A 15,251-nucleotide genomic window follows, 5' to 3' on the forward strand; every position below is an offset into this window, starting at 1 on the left:
AACAAGATTTACTTGAGTAGGGTTTGAAATTGAACATATTTTAGAGATTTGGGATAAACTAGTTAGTAGAAAATCTCTAACCTGTAATACAAAGAATCCCAGGGATCCTAAGAATGTCTCTTTCTGTGAAACTATACCTATTTTTCCCCCCAAACCTGAGATGTTTAGACAATGACACTGAATTGCATAGAATGGGCTTAAAGTATTCCTGAATTGGAGAGGTGGAGAACTATCTGTCCCTATGAGAACATTGAACATGAGGTTCAGCCCCATCCCTGAGCATGAACACTGCTTGAGACCAGAGGATACATATTCTGAAAATGTTAAATAAACTCATAGGACCAATGGTTAGTGTAGGCAGGAAGTGCTCTCATGAAATGGGAGTGACTTTTTTATACCCTCTTTCATCTTCCCTGTTCCAGCATAATTCTAAATTTTAAAATGTGGTCATAAAGCTTCTGAGACTAAGTTTTATTTCTCATTGTTATTTTAGACAGTGTGTAGAATATTGATTAATCACTTTAATCACTTCTGAAAGTCTCACCCAAAATGACCCAGACTGAGATTTTGACAAATTAGTTTTACAGATGTAAGGCAAAAGCAGTGGGCAGGATCGTTATGCTTCTCATTTTTAATAGGAAGGCAAGAAGGGTGAGACTGTGAGGAAATTATTTATATTTTCATTTTTTTCAAGTATTTTTTCATTATCAAGAATTAGACTCAAGGGAGTTTGATCCATTTACATTTAAAGTAATTACTAATTGCCACTTTGTTAATTGTTTTATTCATGTGTATGGTTTCTTTTAGTTATTTTGTCTCTCTTTTTCTCTGTGACGATTTCTTTTGTGCTTTGTTTATTTTTTTGGAGTGACATACTTTAATTCTTTTTGGATTTCTTTTTATGTATCCTCTGTAGATATTTTCTTTGTGATACCATTGAGATTGTATAAAATACCTTATCATTATAACAATCTATTTTAAATTGATACAACTAAATTTCAATCCAAACAAAAACTCTACTCTTTTATTTCTCTCTAAATTTAGTTATCAATGTCACAAATTACATCTTTTTATATTTTGTATCTATTAATATAGTTTTATAAAGTTATTGTTATTTTTATGCTCTTATCTTTTAAATGCTACACCACCATTGAAAATTGAAAGTGACTTATGTTTTACCAAAAAAAAAAAATTGGACTCAAGTGAAATTTTAATTAAGCTAGAATCTGTATGCTCCCATAAGCTCTTATATGCAGGCAATGAAGATTTTGAAGTGTATATCACCATAAAGAGCTACAAAAAGATACCAGCAATGACATTAGTGAATGATGATGGTGAGAAACTGGAATGATTAGTTCAAGCAAAGGTTTATTGTTTGTGGTATGACTGCATATGAATGTCAAGAGTGTATATTGATGTCTGTTTAGTTTCATTGTAAAATATAACTAAAAATGAATTGGTACAAAATAGTAAAATGTTCCCAAAATACAAAGCCTAAAATCTATTATTAAAGAAAAGAAACAGAATTATTATGTCAAATGCATATAAAGTTTTAGAAATGATTATTTTCAATACCTGCACTTATCATTTTGCAGAAAAAGCAGATCAACTAGGTTGTTAATCACTAGTCCAATATGTACCATTGTTGACCAGGGCAGAAAAATTTTATATAATATTGTGCTATTGTAATTATAAGGCAAGATGTGAATCTACATTATTTTATTGAAGATTTTACTTAAAATTATTTATTTTATTTTTAAAATTTTTATTTTAATACTAGTCTCAAGTATACAGTACACTGGTTAGACATTTATACAGTTTATAAAATGATTTCCCTAATTCCTCTTAGGGAGATTGTTTTATACCAATTTTATGGCTTAGATAAATTACAGCTCGAATGTCTATTGATGGGTAAATGGATAAAGAAAATGAGGCATATGCATACAATAGAATATTATTCAGCTTTAAAGAGAAAGAAATCCTATCATTTGTAACAACATGGATGAACCTGGAGGTTATTATGCTAGGTAAAATAAATGAGATGCAGAAAGACAAAATACTATGTGATATATGAGGAATCTGAACTAGTCAAACTAATAGATGCAGAGTATTTTTTTCCTTTCAATTAGCTAACATATCTGAAGAATTTGATCAATAGCATAGGTATATTCTAGGTTAGACTTATATTTTATATATGAGTATTACACAATCAGAATCAGTTTCAAATTAAAGTTTTCATAAGGTCAGTAATATTTATTCCAAAATATATACACTCAAGAATGTAAAAAATATAGAGTCAAATTATAATATTTGTTTCTGGGACCATGCATTTCATTTTAGGCAAAGCCTGCTACCCTGGCATCACGCTTTATGTGAATAGCACAAATTCCATATTCTCTACCTTCCTGGTGACGGGCATACCTGGGCTGGAGGCTGTGCACATCTGGATGTCCGTACCCTTTTGTGCCATGTTCTTCACTACCTTGGTGGGCAACGTGACCATCATGACAGTTATTTGGCGAGAACAGACCCTCCATGTGCCTATGTACTTCTTCCTGGCCATGCTAGCTGCCTCTGATCTGGGTCTGTCCTTCTTCACGTTCCCTACAATGCTGAGGATCTTCTGGCTGGATGCTCGCGAGCTCACGTTCTCAGCTTGTTTCACCCAAATGTTTTTCATCCACACCTTCCAGGATTTTGAGTCAGCTGTCATACTGGCAATGGCTTTTGACCGCTATGTGGCCATAGCTTGTCCATTGCACTATTCTTCCATCCTTACCAATAGTGTAATTGTCAAAATAGGTTTGGCGATTGTTGTGAGAACTTTGACTATACAGATGCCCCTTCCTATTCTCTTGAGGAGGCTGTGCTTCTGTCACTCCAATGTACTTTCTCATTCCTATTGCCTGCATCCTGACATTATAAAGCTCTCCTGCTCCAACACTAGGATTAATAGCATCTTTGGACTATTTGTGCTGCTATCCACTATGGGACTTGATTTTCTCCTCATTCTCTTTTCATATATTCTGATACTAAAAACTGTACTAAGCATTGTATCCTATGGTGGCCGCCTGAAGGCTCTCAATACCTGTATTTCCCATCTCTGTGCTGTGATCCTCTTCTTTACACCCATGCTCTGCCTGTCTATACTGCACCGCTTCGGCCCAAAACTTTCCTCATATATCTATGTAACCATGGCCAACATGCATTTTCTCATTCCTCCTGTGATGAATCCCATTGTGTATGTGGTGAAAACCAAGCAAATACGAAATAAAATTCTAAAACTCTTCATTAAAAAAGGACCAGGAGAATCCCAAGTCACATTTATAACATAAATGAGCTCTATCCTAATGAAGGATGAATGCTTCATAAAACAAAGAGCTTGCTAATATTTCAAACGCCCACAAAGACTGTTTGACCATTGATTCTTCTGAATTATATGGGATATTAGGTTGCATAACTATTTATATTCTATGTTTTGAATAAATATACATTGAACAATAAAAATTATTTAATAAAATTTAGAAATAATAAACTATTATCATTATTTCTTAGTCCAATGGTTCATATATTTTGGTCAGAGAGGTTCGTAGTCTTATAGTTCATCTTGGACAGAGTGATTAAAATCTGTCTTGTTATCATCTGTACATGCATCACCCTTAATTGGGTGATGGTTATTTAGTGAATACCTACTTTATCTTTGACTTTATAAGGAGCTGGAAATACATTATGAATTAAACAAAGTTCTTGCCTTCACAGTGATTTGTTTTCTTGATGATATTATTGAAGTAGGGGACAATAGGAAAGAAACAAGTAAATGAATGAATATCTAATGTTACTGTTGAAAAGATATAAAGCCAGAAAAATTACAAAATCAACAATCTCTATCTAAATTTGTACCAACATTTATAGTGCCAGACTCTAAATCTCTATCATAATGTTCTATTTTTCAAGCATGCTCACTTCTAGACTTCACAGCTTCTTTCTGGTCTTTGACCTTGAGATCTCTAGTCCCCATTCTTCAAACCCTCACCTACTCTAAGTCTATGACAGCATTGTTATTTCTTTCATATTCACTATGGACCACACATACTCCAGAAAAAGCTCTATCGATATTCATCCTTTCTTGTTTCTCTGTACTTTTCAACTCTAACCTTTTCTTTGGAATCAGTTTAAACATCTTTATATTTTCTATTCTTACGCTGGTACCTTTTAGTTATAATTAAGAATAACATGAAATTTTTATATTGTAATGACTACAAAATAATGGTCTTTGTTTCATTTGGTCTTCCAGTGCCTAAATGAATATTTTTGAAATGCTTGGCAGCTTTTTCCACAATCTACAACTGTAATTTCACATGTTCACAGTCCTCTTCCTATTACTTACACATCTCTTCACTTTCACATACAAAAAAGAATCTATTTCTAAATATGCTATAAAATTTTTTCCATCCAAAAAAGAATTTTAATCTCTTTTATTTAAAGAAGATCAAACTATTTTCACCTAAGAATGAATTTATTTTAATATCATCTGAGATGTTCAATTTTGCCCACCACCTCATTCTCCTTTTCTCTTTTGTTTATATATTATTATTAGAAAATATTTTAAGTATACAAAAGATGAAGAAAATAATGCAATAAACATGTATACATATTTTTTATTTCTATTTAATTACAATATTTTGCCACAATTGAGTCAGAGCTTAAGAAAAACAAGTTACAATATTGGCAAAGATTTCTTTGTATCTCACTAAATCATATACCTCAAACTCAATCTCCAAAAGTAACCATGAAAATTAAAATTTATTATTTATCTTCTCCTTCCTCATTTTATTGTTTTGTTTTGTATCATTTTAAATGCTTTCTCAAAAAAATCAATAATATTTTTGTCATGATGTATAGCTTTGAGGGTTATCCATATTCTTACATATAGCCTAAATATAATTATTTTTACTGTTGTAAACACTCTTCTGATGTCCAGGAGATAAAAAAGTGCTCCAGGGATTCAGTTCTTCCAATTAACCCTGCCTTTTGCTCTACACTATACATTACTGTTAATGGGAGTGAAGAGATTCCTAGAACATCCTTAGTCTTAACCCTAATCTCTATATGAGACCTACTGGAGTAATTTCATTATAGCTTTTAACACTATTTATATGATATTCTCATCTCTTCCCTAGAGTTTAATCCCTAACTGGATACATAAAATTCCTTTTGACCTATATTCTGCTGTTGCAACCAAACATTCTTCACTCTTCTTATATCTTTATTTCCTTCTGTGGGAGGCCGGATGTTGGCTTACCAGATAGCTCTACATTTTAACCTGTGAATATGTTACCTTACATGGCAACAGGAACTTTGTAGATGTGATTAAGTTAAGGATCTTTACATGGGGTGATTATCCTGAATTTTTTGAGTGGGTCTGATGCAGTCACTAGGGCCTTGTAAGAGTAAGACAGGAAGTCAGAAAGGAGTGAAGATACTATGTTGATGGTTTTGAAGATACAGAAATGGGGCCATGAGCCAAGGAATGCAAACACCCTCTAGAAGCTGAACAAGGCAAAACAACAGATTCTTCCTCATGGCCTCTAGAAAGAAACTTTCGTGCAGATAGCTTGATATTAACCCCGTAAGACTCATTTTGGACATTTAATCCCAGAACTGTAAAATAGCAATATTGTGTTGTTTTAAGCCACTGAGTTTGTGGTAATCTATTTACTAACAATAGGAAATTAATATACTTTCCTTACCAAGAATAAATTTACTATAGTTCAACTAGAATAATTTTCTCCAATCACTGCTTCTCCACTAGCTAAAAAATTATTTAAGACTCTCTCTTCGTAAAATGAAATCTTACTAATTATATGACCATCACTTGGTACTTAACTAATTTTTTCCCTTTGGCACATAATTAAGCTACTTGAAAAATAACATGTATTAATTTTCTTCCTCTTGTCAAATCTTTTTAAAATTTATTGTGGTGAAATGCAAAGTATATACAGAAAACTACGTGGAAATAAATGTGCAATTTAACAAATTTTTGTAAAATGAACATCAATGTAAGTATCACCTAAGTAAAGAAATAGTAAATTATTGACACTCAAATTTCCTTTGCAGCCTTTCCCGAACATAGCCTCACTATTGCTACCATGTTAAACCAATATTCTGACTTTTATAGTGTTCATTTCATTTTTTTCTTTATATTGTGCCTAGATATGCAACCCTAAACATACGGTTCACTTGTAATTAGACTGAACTAAAAATCATTTCCTCTTCAACTCCATTACAATCAAACTTTGTCTTTACTATGCCATTGAAACTGCTTGAGCAAAGCTCACCCGTGAACTCTAAATTACCAAATCCAATAATCTATTTCAAATCCTGTCCCCTCATCACTTGGTGATTCATTAATAATTGACACTGTCGACAGCTCACTTTTCATTAAATAGCTGTACTTTGCTGGCTTCTCAAACACCTCTCTATTCTGATTATTCTCGGTTTTCTCTAATTTTGTTCATTGCATTTTCTGGCTTCACTGCCTGGGTCAACCTCCTAAACACAAATGTTGCCCTCTCTAATCTCGAACTCAGTATCTCTCCTGAACTCCAGACAGGTTCACACCTTGCTCCTGGATAATTCTCTTGGTATGCTACATGGAAACCTTAAACTCAACAAGCCTAACATAGAACTTAGAACACACTAGCAGGATTGTCTACTGCTCCATTTTCAGCTACAACTTCCTACTCTCACTTTTGTATTCCCCATTAGTGAATGGCATATTCATTCATTTTCTCATTTCAGCCAAAAATATGAACTATTCCAAGGATGCTTCTTATATTCTCTCACTCATAATTTCTAATCATCTACCAATATTGTATATTTTACTCTATTAATATTTTCCCAACAGTCTCCATATTTACATTTTCACAGCTCTTGCCTCAGTTTAGACCTTAATAATTAGATTATTTTACCATTCTGCTAGATGTCATCCCTGACTTCATTCTCAAACAACTCCAAACAGAACTGAAAGCAACTTTTAAACCTAAACATAATTATGTTGTACACTTGATTAAGCCTTTCATTGTTCCTCTTCACTTACAGGTTAGTCTTTGATCATAACTACCACTATTATTCTTTGATGATGTTCTAGCTTAAAATGCTCATTTTTTATTGTATGCTTTATGCAAAGACTCACACAGAGTAGCATATGCCCATGTGATGCTTCTCTGAAAGCCTAGACCCCTGGGATTGGGTGTGAGCCTCCAGGGAGAGCCAGAACTCATATTTTATCAATCTGCTCACTTGGCATTATGCTCAAGTCAGAAAGCCTCACGAGGCCCCAGCTGCACCACATCCACAGAACCTGTGTCCCTGCCCTGGAGTCTGGTGAGTGATCGAAACACTTCGAGCAAGGTTAGCTCAAATCATGTTGTATGCATACTTAGAACGGAAGTCAAGAGAAGTCATGAGCTATCCTAAATATGGTTTCAAACTCTGTATGATATCTGAGTTAGGAAGGACACTTATAGGAGCTATGTAGCACCTCTAATTCTCTTATATGGTGTATTTTATAGTTTTGGGAAACAATTTCTCATGCCTCCTTCTTCATGCAACAATCATTCAATTCTTACCCTTAGAGTTTAAGGTGAGCTACAAGTCAAACTACATTTGTGTGACATATATTAGATAATATTTCTCAGAAAGTTGTGCATTTTGGGAAACAGACTTCTTTTTTACTAAAATTATTGAGGTGACATTGGTTAATAAAATCAAATAGGTTTTAAATGTACAATTCCATAATACATCATATGTATATTGCATTGCATGTTCACCATCCAGAGTTAAATTTTCTTCTAAAACCAAATATTTAACTCACCTTACCCCTACCTATATCTACCCCCCACTCTGGCAACCACAAAACCACTGTCCATGTCCATGAGTCTCTGTTTGTTAGTTGTGTTTGTTTGTTACTTTTAGTTTTATATTCCACATATGAGCGAAATCATAAAGAAAAAGACTTCTGATACATGGAGTTTCACATTCTTTTTAGGAATGTTGCAGAGACAATTTAGCAGAAGTTGAATAAGATGACCTTGAAAAATATGAAAATTTTGTTCATGATTTTTTTTCTGACAAAGCTCAAATAAAAAAGAGTATTTTGCTGCCGAGTTTGTAACTGAAAACATTTTCTCAAAGTTTCATGTGGGAGGGATAATTCCTTCCCTTCAGTTCACACTCAGTAGTAGACAGCGTAATGAGAAATTGGCAGGGAAATATATGCTTCTAACCTCTGCTTGACTATATTTACTGAATCCTTAAGCACTTATCACCATGACTGGGCCTCCTAGAAATATTTGTCTCTCTTTTCATCACTGATCACCACAGCTGTATCAGGTGAAGTGCTGTTCTTTGGATAATAATGTTTTATCATAGAGTTTGGCTGTATATGTGTCAGTACCTCTTTGAAAAGTCCAGCAGTGTTGCTGACCCATAATAGTCACTGAATTATGCTGAAAGAATGAGTTCGTACCATTCACAAAATGCAGTGCCTACTACTACTTCTTTTTTTGCTTTCTGTCTCAGGTAATTTCTTACATCTCTAGTGTACCTGATTCCTTCCACCCAGCCTCATATTTTGTGGGAATCTATTCTCCTTGGGGAGTTGGAAAATGTGACTGGGTCCTTATACAGCTCAAAACCTATCTCTGGACAGACTCAGGCATATGACTTGAATTTATACTCTATATCTACGCTTAAGAGTCTGAGAGTAGCAGGTTCTCTTTTCTGGAGTCAAAACAAAGACTTCCAAATAGCCCCCAGACTATTCCCATTTGTGAATTGATTATCAACTTGTCCCATATTGCTTAGGTATGTATTCTGAACATAAAATTGTCTTCTTTCCTAATTTTGTCATGCTTCAGGAATGGATTTGCTATTTTATTCTTACCAGTTTGTTAAATATTTTCCCAGAAATATGAATGCTGAATTTCATTTTTTTAAAATAATGGTAAGCTTTCTACATTTATGAAAATTTCAATCTATTACATTTGGGGGGGGCAGGGTGCTGCTTTTCCTTTCTTTTGAAAACACACTGTGATTAACAGCCTATAAGTAAAATTTATCAGAGGCAGATTGATGGATACAAAATTTATTCATTGACCACCTCTGCCTCTGTAACCAAAATTTAGAGAGAGTTTTTATTAGAACATCATAGATGAATCGTAGTACTCACTCACCCTCACCTCTCCGCGGATATACTCACACAAAAACCCAGTTCTCTTTCTATTATAGACCTTTTCTGAAAGCTAATAAGCTTGCCTCTGCTTTTTGTTTTTCTTATAAGTGGTCATTATTATCGATATTTCTCTATGAATTGTCCTATATTTACTGCTAATATTTATTTACTATTTAATTTCTAAGCTTGTTTTAATTCTGACACCATTGCTCACCCTTCACAGAATTTCTTCTCTGAGTTTTCCTTAGATTAGCATTAGCATGTGGAATAGAGATTATGGGTATTCTTCATGAATTTATAAGATAGCACTATAATTAGCTTGTGATAGAGAATTAGAATATAATGAAGACTATTCTATTGGTCACAGCTGCCACATAAATAACTGACCAAGAAGATGTTGAGGTCTCCATTGTTAAGAGCATTTTCCTAATATGTCGAGAGAAAATCATCATTCAATTGGACTTTAAATATGTGACCAATGTTTTCTTTGAACTCTATGTACTCAGATTTCACACTTTATTCCTTTCTTTAATAATGTTCTTGAAGGTTCTCAGGATCACTCTTTTAAAAGGTGAGTGTCAAAGAGAGCAGGATATGGATTCACAGTTAGGAAATTTTATTTGTACCACAGTCAATGCCCTCATGAACATTTACAGATGTGTTCTGTGCTCATTAGTGGGTTATTGAAGTCTCAAAGACTCAAGCAAAGCTTATTGTATTACTTACATTGAGTACATAGAAGGAGCTCAGTAAATATGTGGTGTCATTGAAAATATATTGTCTTTCTAACTAGAAATATTATCTGGTTCACCTTCTTCCTCTGACATATCTGTACCTGTTATCCAAACATTTTGTAGACAGCACCTTGTAATAAAAATTGAGAAAGGATTCAAATCAAGTAAACATTCACATCAAACCCAAACCCCTCCTGGTGTCTTTTTGTCACAGATACTATTTATAATCTCCTGAAACTCTTTCCAAGTAAAAGATATATGTAGTAATATCAGGAGTTCAGAGTAAGTAGTAACATTCTTATGAATTCTTTTATAACTCCCAAGCATCCATTAAATAAAATTATCTAGGTTTCTTTAGAACTCTGTATTCTGGTACTAAAACTAACCTAGCTTATGCACATGGACACTCTGCTCTCAACACAGAGTTTCACTTTGCATTTTTCAAACCTTAAAACATTTTCAAATGAGGAAGAAATTCTCTGTACCCGAATGACCCAAATATGCTTTGGAAAACTAAGGTTAATCACCAGAAGAGAGGCAGCATCGTTCCCTAGTGGAAACAGCTAAAGGGATGGGATTCAGTACTATGAGAAGAAGAGAAGAGGAAAGGCAATATTATTCTACAGTTGTGGGCCATGAAAGCCATGTGGGATGAGATGACAGAAAAATTTTGTAAAATAATAACTCTTGCTTTCTTTATAATTTTTCTAGGCAAGTCCTTCCCAGAGTTATGGCAATTCCTAGCAACAGTAATGTCAGCAGCTTCTTCTTCATACTGATGGATCTCCCAGGACTGGAGGCTGCTCATTGCTGGACAGCTATTCCTATCTGCTCTACCTATGTTCTCTCTTTGCTGGGCAATATCACCATAATGTACATTATCAAGTCTGTGCCCAGCCTACACACACCTATGTACCTCTTTCTTTCTATGCTTTCAATGGCTGACCTGGGCCTCTCAGCTTCTACACTGCCTTCAATGGCCACAGTTTTTCTCCTGGGCCAGAGGAAGGTGGGACATGCAACCTGCTTTATGCAACTCTTCTTCATCCATACTTTCTCAGTCATTGAATCAGCCGTACTGCTGGCCATGGCTTTTGACCGCTGTGTGGCTATTCGAGAGCCCTTAGGCTATTCCACCATTCTCACGACCAAGCGTATTGGGGCTATCGGGCTGGCCATTGTGACCCGTAGTGTTGCCCTTCATCTGCCTCTGACTCTACTCCTCAGAAGACTAAAATTCCAGACTTTGAATGCTCTGTCTCATTCTTATTGTGTTCACCCTGATGTTCTAAGGCTGGCCAGTTCCAGCACTCTTGTGAACAGTGGCTTTGGGCTATTTGTCATGCTTTCCACATTGGGGGCCGATGCTGTGCTCATTCTCCTCTCCTATGTGCTGATCCTGAAGACAGTACTAAGCATTGCTTCCAATGCTGAGCGGCTCAAAGCCTTCAACACCTGCATTTCCCACATCTGTGCTGTACTACTATTTTATACTCCACTAGTCAGTCTGTCCATGATCCATCGCTTTGGGAAAAAGAAACTACCAGCTCAGGTATACATGCTTCTCTCCTATCTGCACTTTCTTGTACCTCCAATGCTCAATCCAATTGTCTACAGTGTCAAAACCAAAGAGATTAGGGTACGCATTCTGAAGATGCTTCACCCCCCAAAATTCTGAGCCACAGAGATAAAATATTGATTGTGATAGTCAGCCTGTTTACTGAAGACATCCCAGAGAAGAAGTAGAGTGTATTCTTCATCTGATCTATCAATCAATTCATTATCCAAAAACACTAACAATACATTATGGTATTTCCCCATACATCGGACAGTCTTTATTCAATTGGAAATACCATGATTCTCATTCTGCAAAAGTCAGTATCAGCTTGAAAAACCTAAAATTATTATAAGGGAAACTGACAGCCTTTTGAGAGAGTATCATTTACATATAAAAGTAAACAAATTAGAAGAGTAGATTTCAATGACATTTAAGATCTTTTTCAACTAAAAACCTAAAATCCTATAAAATTAAGCTCAAAAAGGTCCCACTTGATTGTACTTTCTGAAAATTTGGCAAGTAAGTGAAATAAAAATATATTTTCCTTCTGATTTGTATATCAACATGATTCAGCCCTTTGAATGAATTAAAAAATTGCTTCTCACTTCCTAATAGGTATATCGGATATCCTGTGCCCTCATAAACTTCATCAAGATGCTATAATTTTTCAATGGTAGATGCCTCATGCAACTCAATTTTCCCTACATAATTTAAACTGTATTTAAAAACCTAAGGAAAATAGACATCTTGGAAATCCATTTTTATGAGAATTGACTAAGCTTTCATAAACAAGTTAACACTAGAGAGATTGATTTGTTCACCTGGGCATGGTCTCTTTCTTTCTGAACTAAATCTTCAGCTAACTTCTCTGATTAAATTGCTCTATTAAAAACATAACCAGTAATAGTTAAGTTAATATTTAAGTGCTAAAACTTTGTATCAGATTGTATGTAAAGTTATTTGCAATGTTATGGTGGTAAGGAGAAAAGAAAACATATTTTTAATATTTGATTTCTCCCCTACAGTCATTCATTTAAATCATATTTATTCATCTATGCTGGGCTACCTCTTATTTAAAGTATACAGAAAACAAAATAGAATATTGTTTCCTTTATGTGAAAAGTTTAATTGTTAGGGGAAATAGACTTGTAAACATATAATTTTTCAGTAAGTCACAGGTGCTTTGATGGCAGACAGCATAGCTTAGAGGGAGGACACAAAGGAGGATTTCAAGAGACACTGCTTTGAAGTGATGAATTTTAAGGGGAGATTAGAAAGATAAAATATTTAAGCATGGCAAATAAAGCCTTTTTTGATGTCAACTCATAAATTGGCTCCCTTTCATGGAAGGTAAGGAGAGAGCAAAGAAAGAGGCAGAGCATCCAGATTGGTAGGTGACAGGTTTAAAAAGCAAAGGAACTTACATATGAGGCATATCTTGGGTGGCTATGAGATGAATAGATTTCAGCACTTGCCCTCCAGACTCTTAAAAGTTTAGATAGGGTTCAGTCACATAGACTATCATCCATACTTTCTCAGTCATTGAGAACATATTGCTCTCTCAAGGCAATATGTGTCCTTGAAAACTAGCTCCCATGTTGGAAATGGTGGGCAGATGCACCCTTCAAGGACAGGGTAAAGGATGAGGAGCCTCCGATTGCCCATGTTCAGCTCGTGGATTAACCAGCAGTCACATCCTCTTTATGACTTCCTCTAACAGTTGATCTGATCTCATCTCTCTATAGATTCTGCATTCCAGAACACAAAAATTGTTGAAGTACACATGAACACTTTACAGATTCTGACATCTGATCGATCATTAGTTCATCTTGTAACTCTGCCTACAATGCCCAGTGCTCTTCCTCCTTTGATACCCCTCTACTACCCCCAACCCCACACATACAGATTTATTATCAAGGAACTGAAAAGACCTTTTGTTACCCTTCTACCACACTCTGTTAACTTAGCTAACCCTCTTCATGACCCACATTTTAATTTTAACAGCTTTATTGAGACATACTTGACATAAAATAAATTGAAAAAAAATTAGACTATAATTTGATAAATTTGACACACACACACACAAACACATACACACAACACACATATATGTGTGTGTGTATATATCTATATATCTATATATCTATATATATATATCTATATATGAAGTCATCATCACACTATATATCTATATATCTATATATCTATATATATATATCTATATATGAAGTCATCATCACACTCAACATAATGAACATATCTGTTACTCCTCAAAATTTCCTGTTGCTCTTTTATACTCCTTCCCAGGTACTTTTCTCCACCCAACTTGTCTCAAACACAGACATAATTTTATTACTACAAATTAGTTTATATCTTCTCATACCTTGTGTAAGGGTATTCATAAAGTATATGCTTATTTATTTATTTATTTATTTATTTTTTACTTTTGGTCTGCCTTTTTTTTCTCAGCATGATTATATTGAGATTCATCCATGTGGTTCATACATTTTTCCTTTTATTGTTGAATAATGTTTCACTTTATAGATATACCACAACTTGTATTATATAGTAAAATGCTATATAAATAAATTATTAAGTTATAAAAATTATATTTACCTTTATATTTACTGCATGTAGTACTCTGTATTCCTTAGCATAGGTACAAATTTATATCTGGTATCATTTCCTTTCATCCTGAAAAACGTTAACATTCTTTTCTAATGCAACTTTGCTCATCTGAAATATCTTTATTTCTTTAATTGTAAAGAAAAATTTACTAGATTAGAATTATAAATTGCAAGGATTTTTATATCACTTTAAAACTATTAAATATTATTCCTCATTTTACAATAAATAATTTACTATATACACATGACTACATGTCCATATTTTTTTCTTTAAATATCTGAACATATTTATTATAGCTATTTTAATGCTTTTTTATTCTAATTCCAGAATTTCATTTCATCTTGGATCTCATTCTATTGGCTATTTGCTGACTTCTATTTTTCTTTTTCTTTTGTTTATTTTTTTTTCTGCCTGTGGGCATTGTAGATGCTATTTATTTATTTTTTTATTTTTGAGAAATTGAGTCATATTATCTTATAAAAAGAGAGTCTGATTTTGATTTTGCAGTACAGTTAATGTAGTGCAGAATCATGTTGATGTTTCTACATCTTGGTTTTAGGCTTTATTAGAGCAAGTGCTTATCAGCCTTTACTCTTGGGTTACAGTATTCTCTGTGAATCACCTTCTATTCACCCCATTGGTGAGGGAAAAATTCCCACCCTAGGGTTATAGGAATGGAGTAAAGCGCAGCACTTTACACTGGAAAGATAAAATTGACAGCAGTTTATTAGTCATAGGTACTCACAGACTGGAGAAGGAGGACACTTCATACCAGGCAACAGATACACAGAGGGTTGCACTTAGGAACAGAGTGAATGAGTAGTGGCTGCAGGAGACAGGCTTGTAATAACAGGAAGGTGATGTTACCTCTCATTCTTGCAGGAGGATTTGACTGGCTTGTTTGAACATTTTCATGGGATGGCAGGAAGTGAAACACATTAGTTGGAGTGCATCTGGTCTGATTATTCAGGGAACTAGCCAGATGAGGAGGCTTTTCCACTGGATGTGGGGCATATCTGGTGAAAGCAGAAAAATTCATGGTTAGGCTTTTCGATGCCCTTTCAGTTTCAGATGTCAAAGTAGCACATGATATTTA

General features: G+C 34.3%; 2 protein-coding genes across 2 annotated transcripts; both read left to right on the forward strand.

Moving 5' to 3' along the window:
* The first annotated feature begins 2,324 nt into the window (after positions 1 to 2,324).
* On the forward strand, positions 2,325 to 3,335 carry LOC120590490 (olfactory receptor 51G2-like). The gene has a single exon (XM_039848300.1). It carries the CDS (start codon positions 2,325 to 2,327, stop codon positions 3,333 to 3,335), a length of 1,011 nt encoding a protein of 336 aa, XP_039704234.1.
* A 7,364-nt stretch (positions 3,336 to 10,699) lies between these two features.
* On the forward strand, positions 10,700 to 11,647 carry LOC120590491 (olfactory receptor 51G2-like). The gene has a single exon (XM_039848301.1). The coding sequence runs from the start codon at positions 10,700 to 10,702 to the stop codon at positions 11,645 to 11,647; it is 948 nt and encodes a 315-aa protein (XP_039704235.1).
* The last annotated feature ends 3,604 nt before the right edge of the window (positions 11,648 to 15,251 follow it).

This window comes from Pteropus medius, unplaced genomic scaffold (assembly GCF_902729225.1).
Source record: "Pteropus medius unplaced genomic scaffold, Ma_sr-lr_union100, whole genome shotgun sequence".
Taxonomy (NCBI): Eukaryota; Metazoa; Chordata; class Mammalia; order Chiroptera; family Pteropodidae; genus Pteropus; species Pteropus medius.

Bases quoted from the DNA above. Each gene is read 5' to 3' on its own strand.
- LOC120590490 (XM_039848300.1), top strand. From the start codon at position 2,325: ATGCATTTCATTTTAGGCAAAGCCTGCTACCCTGGCATCACGCTTTAT.
- LOC120590491 (XM_039848301.1), top strand. From the start codon at position 10,700: ATGGCAATTCCTAGCAACAGTAATGTCAGCAGCTTCTTCTTCATACTG.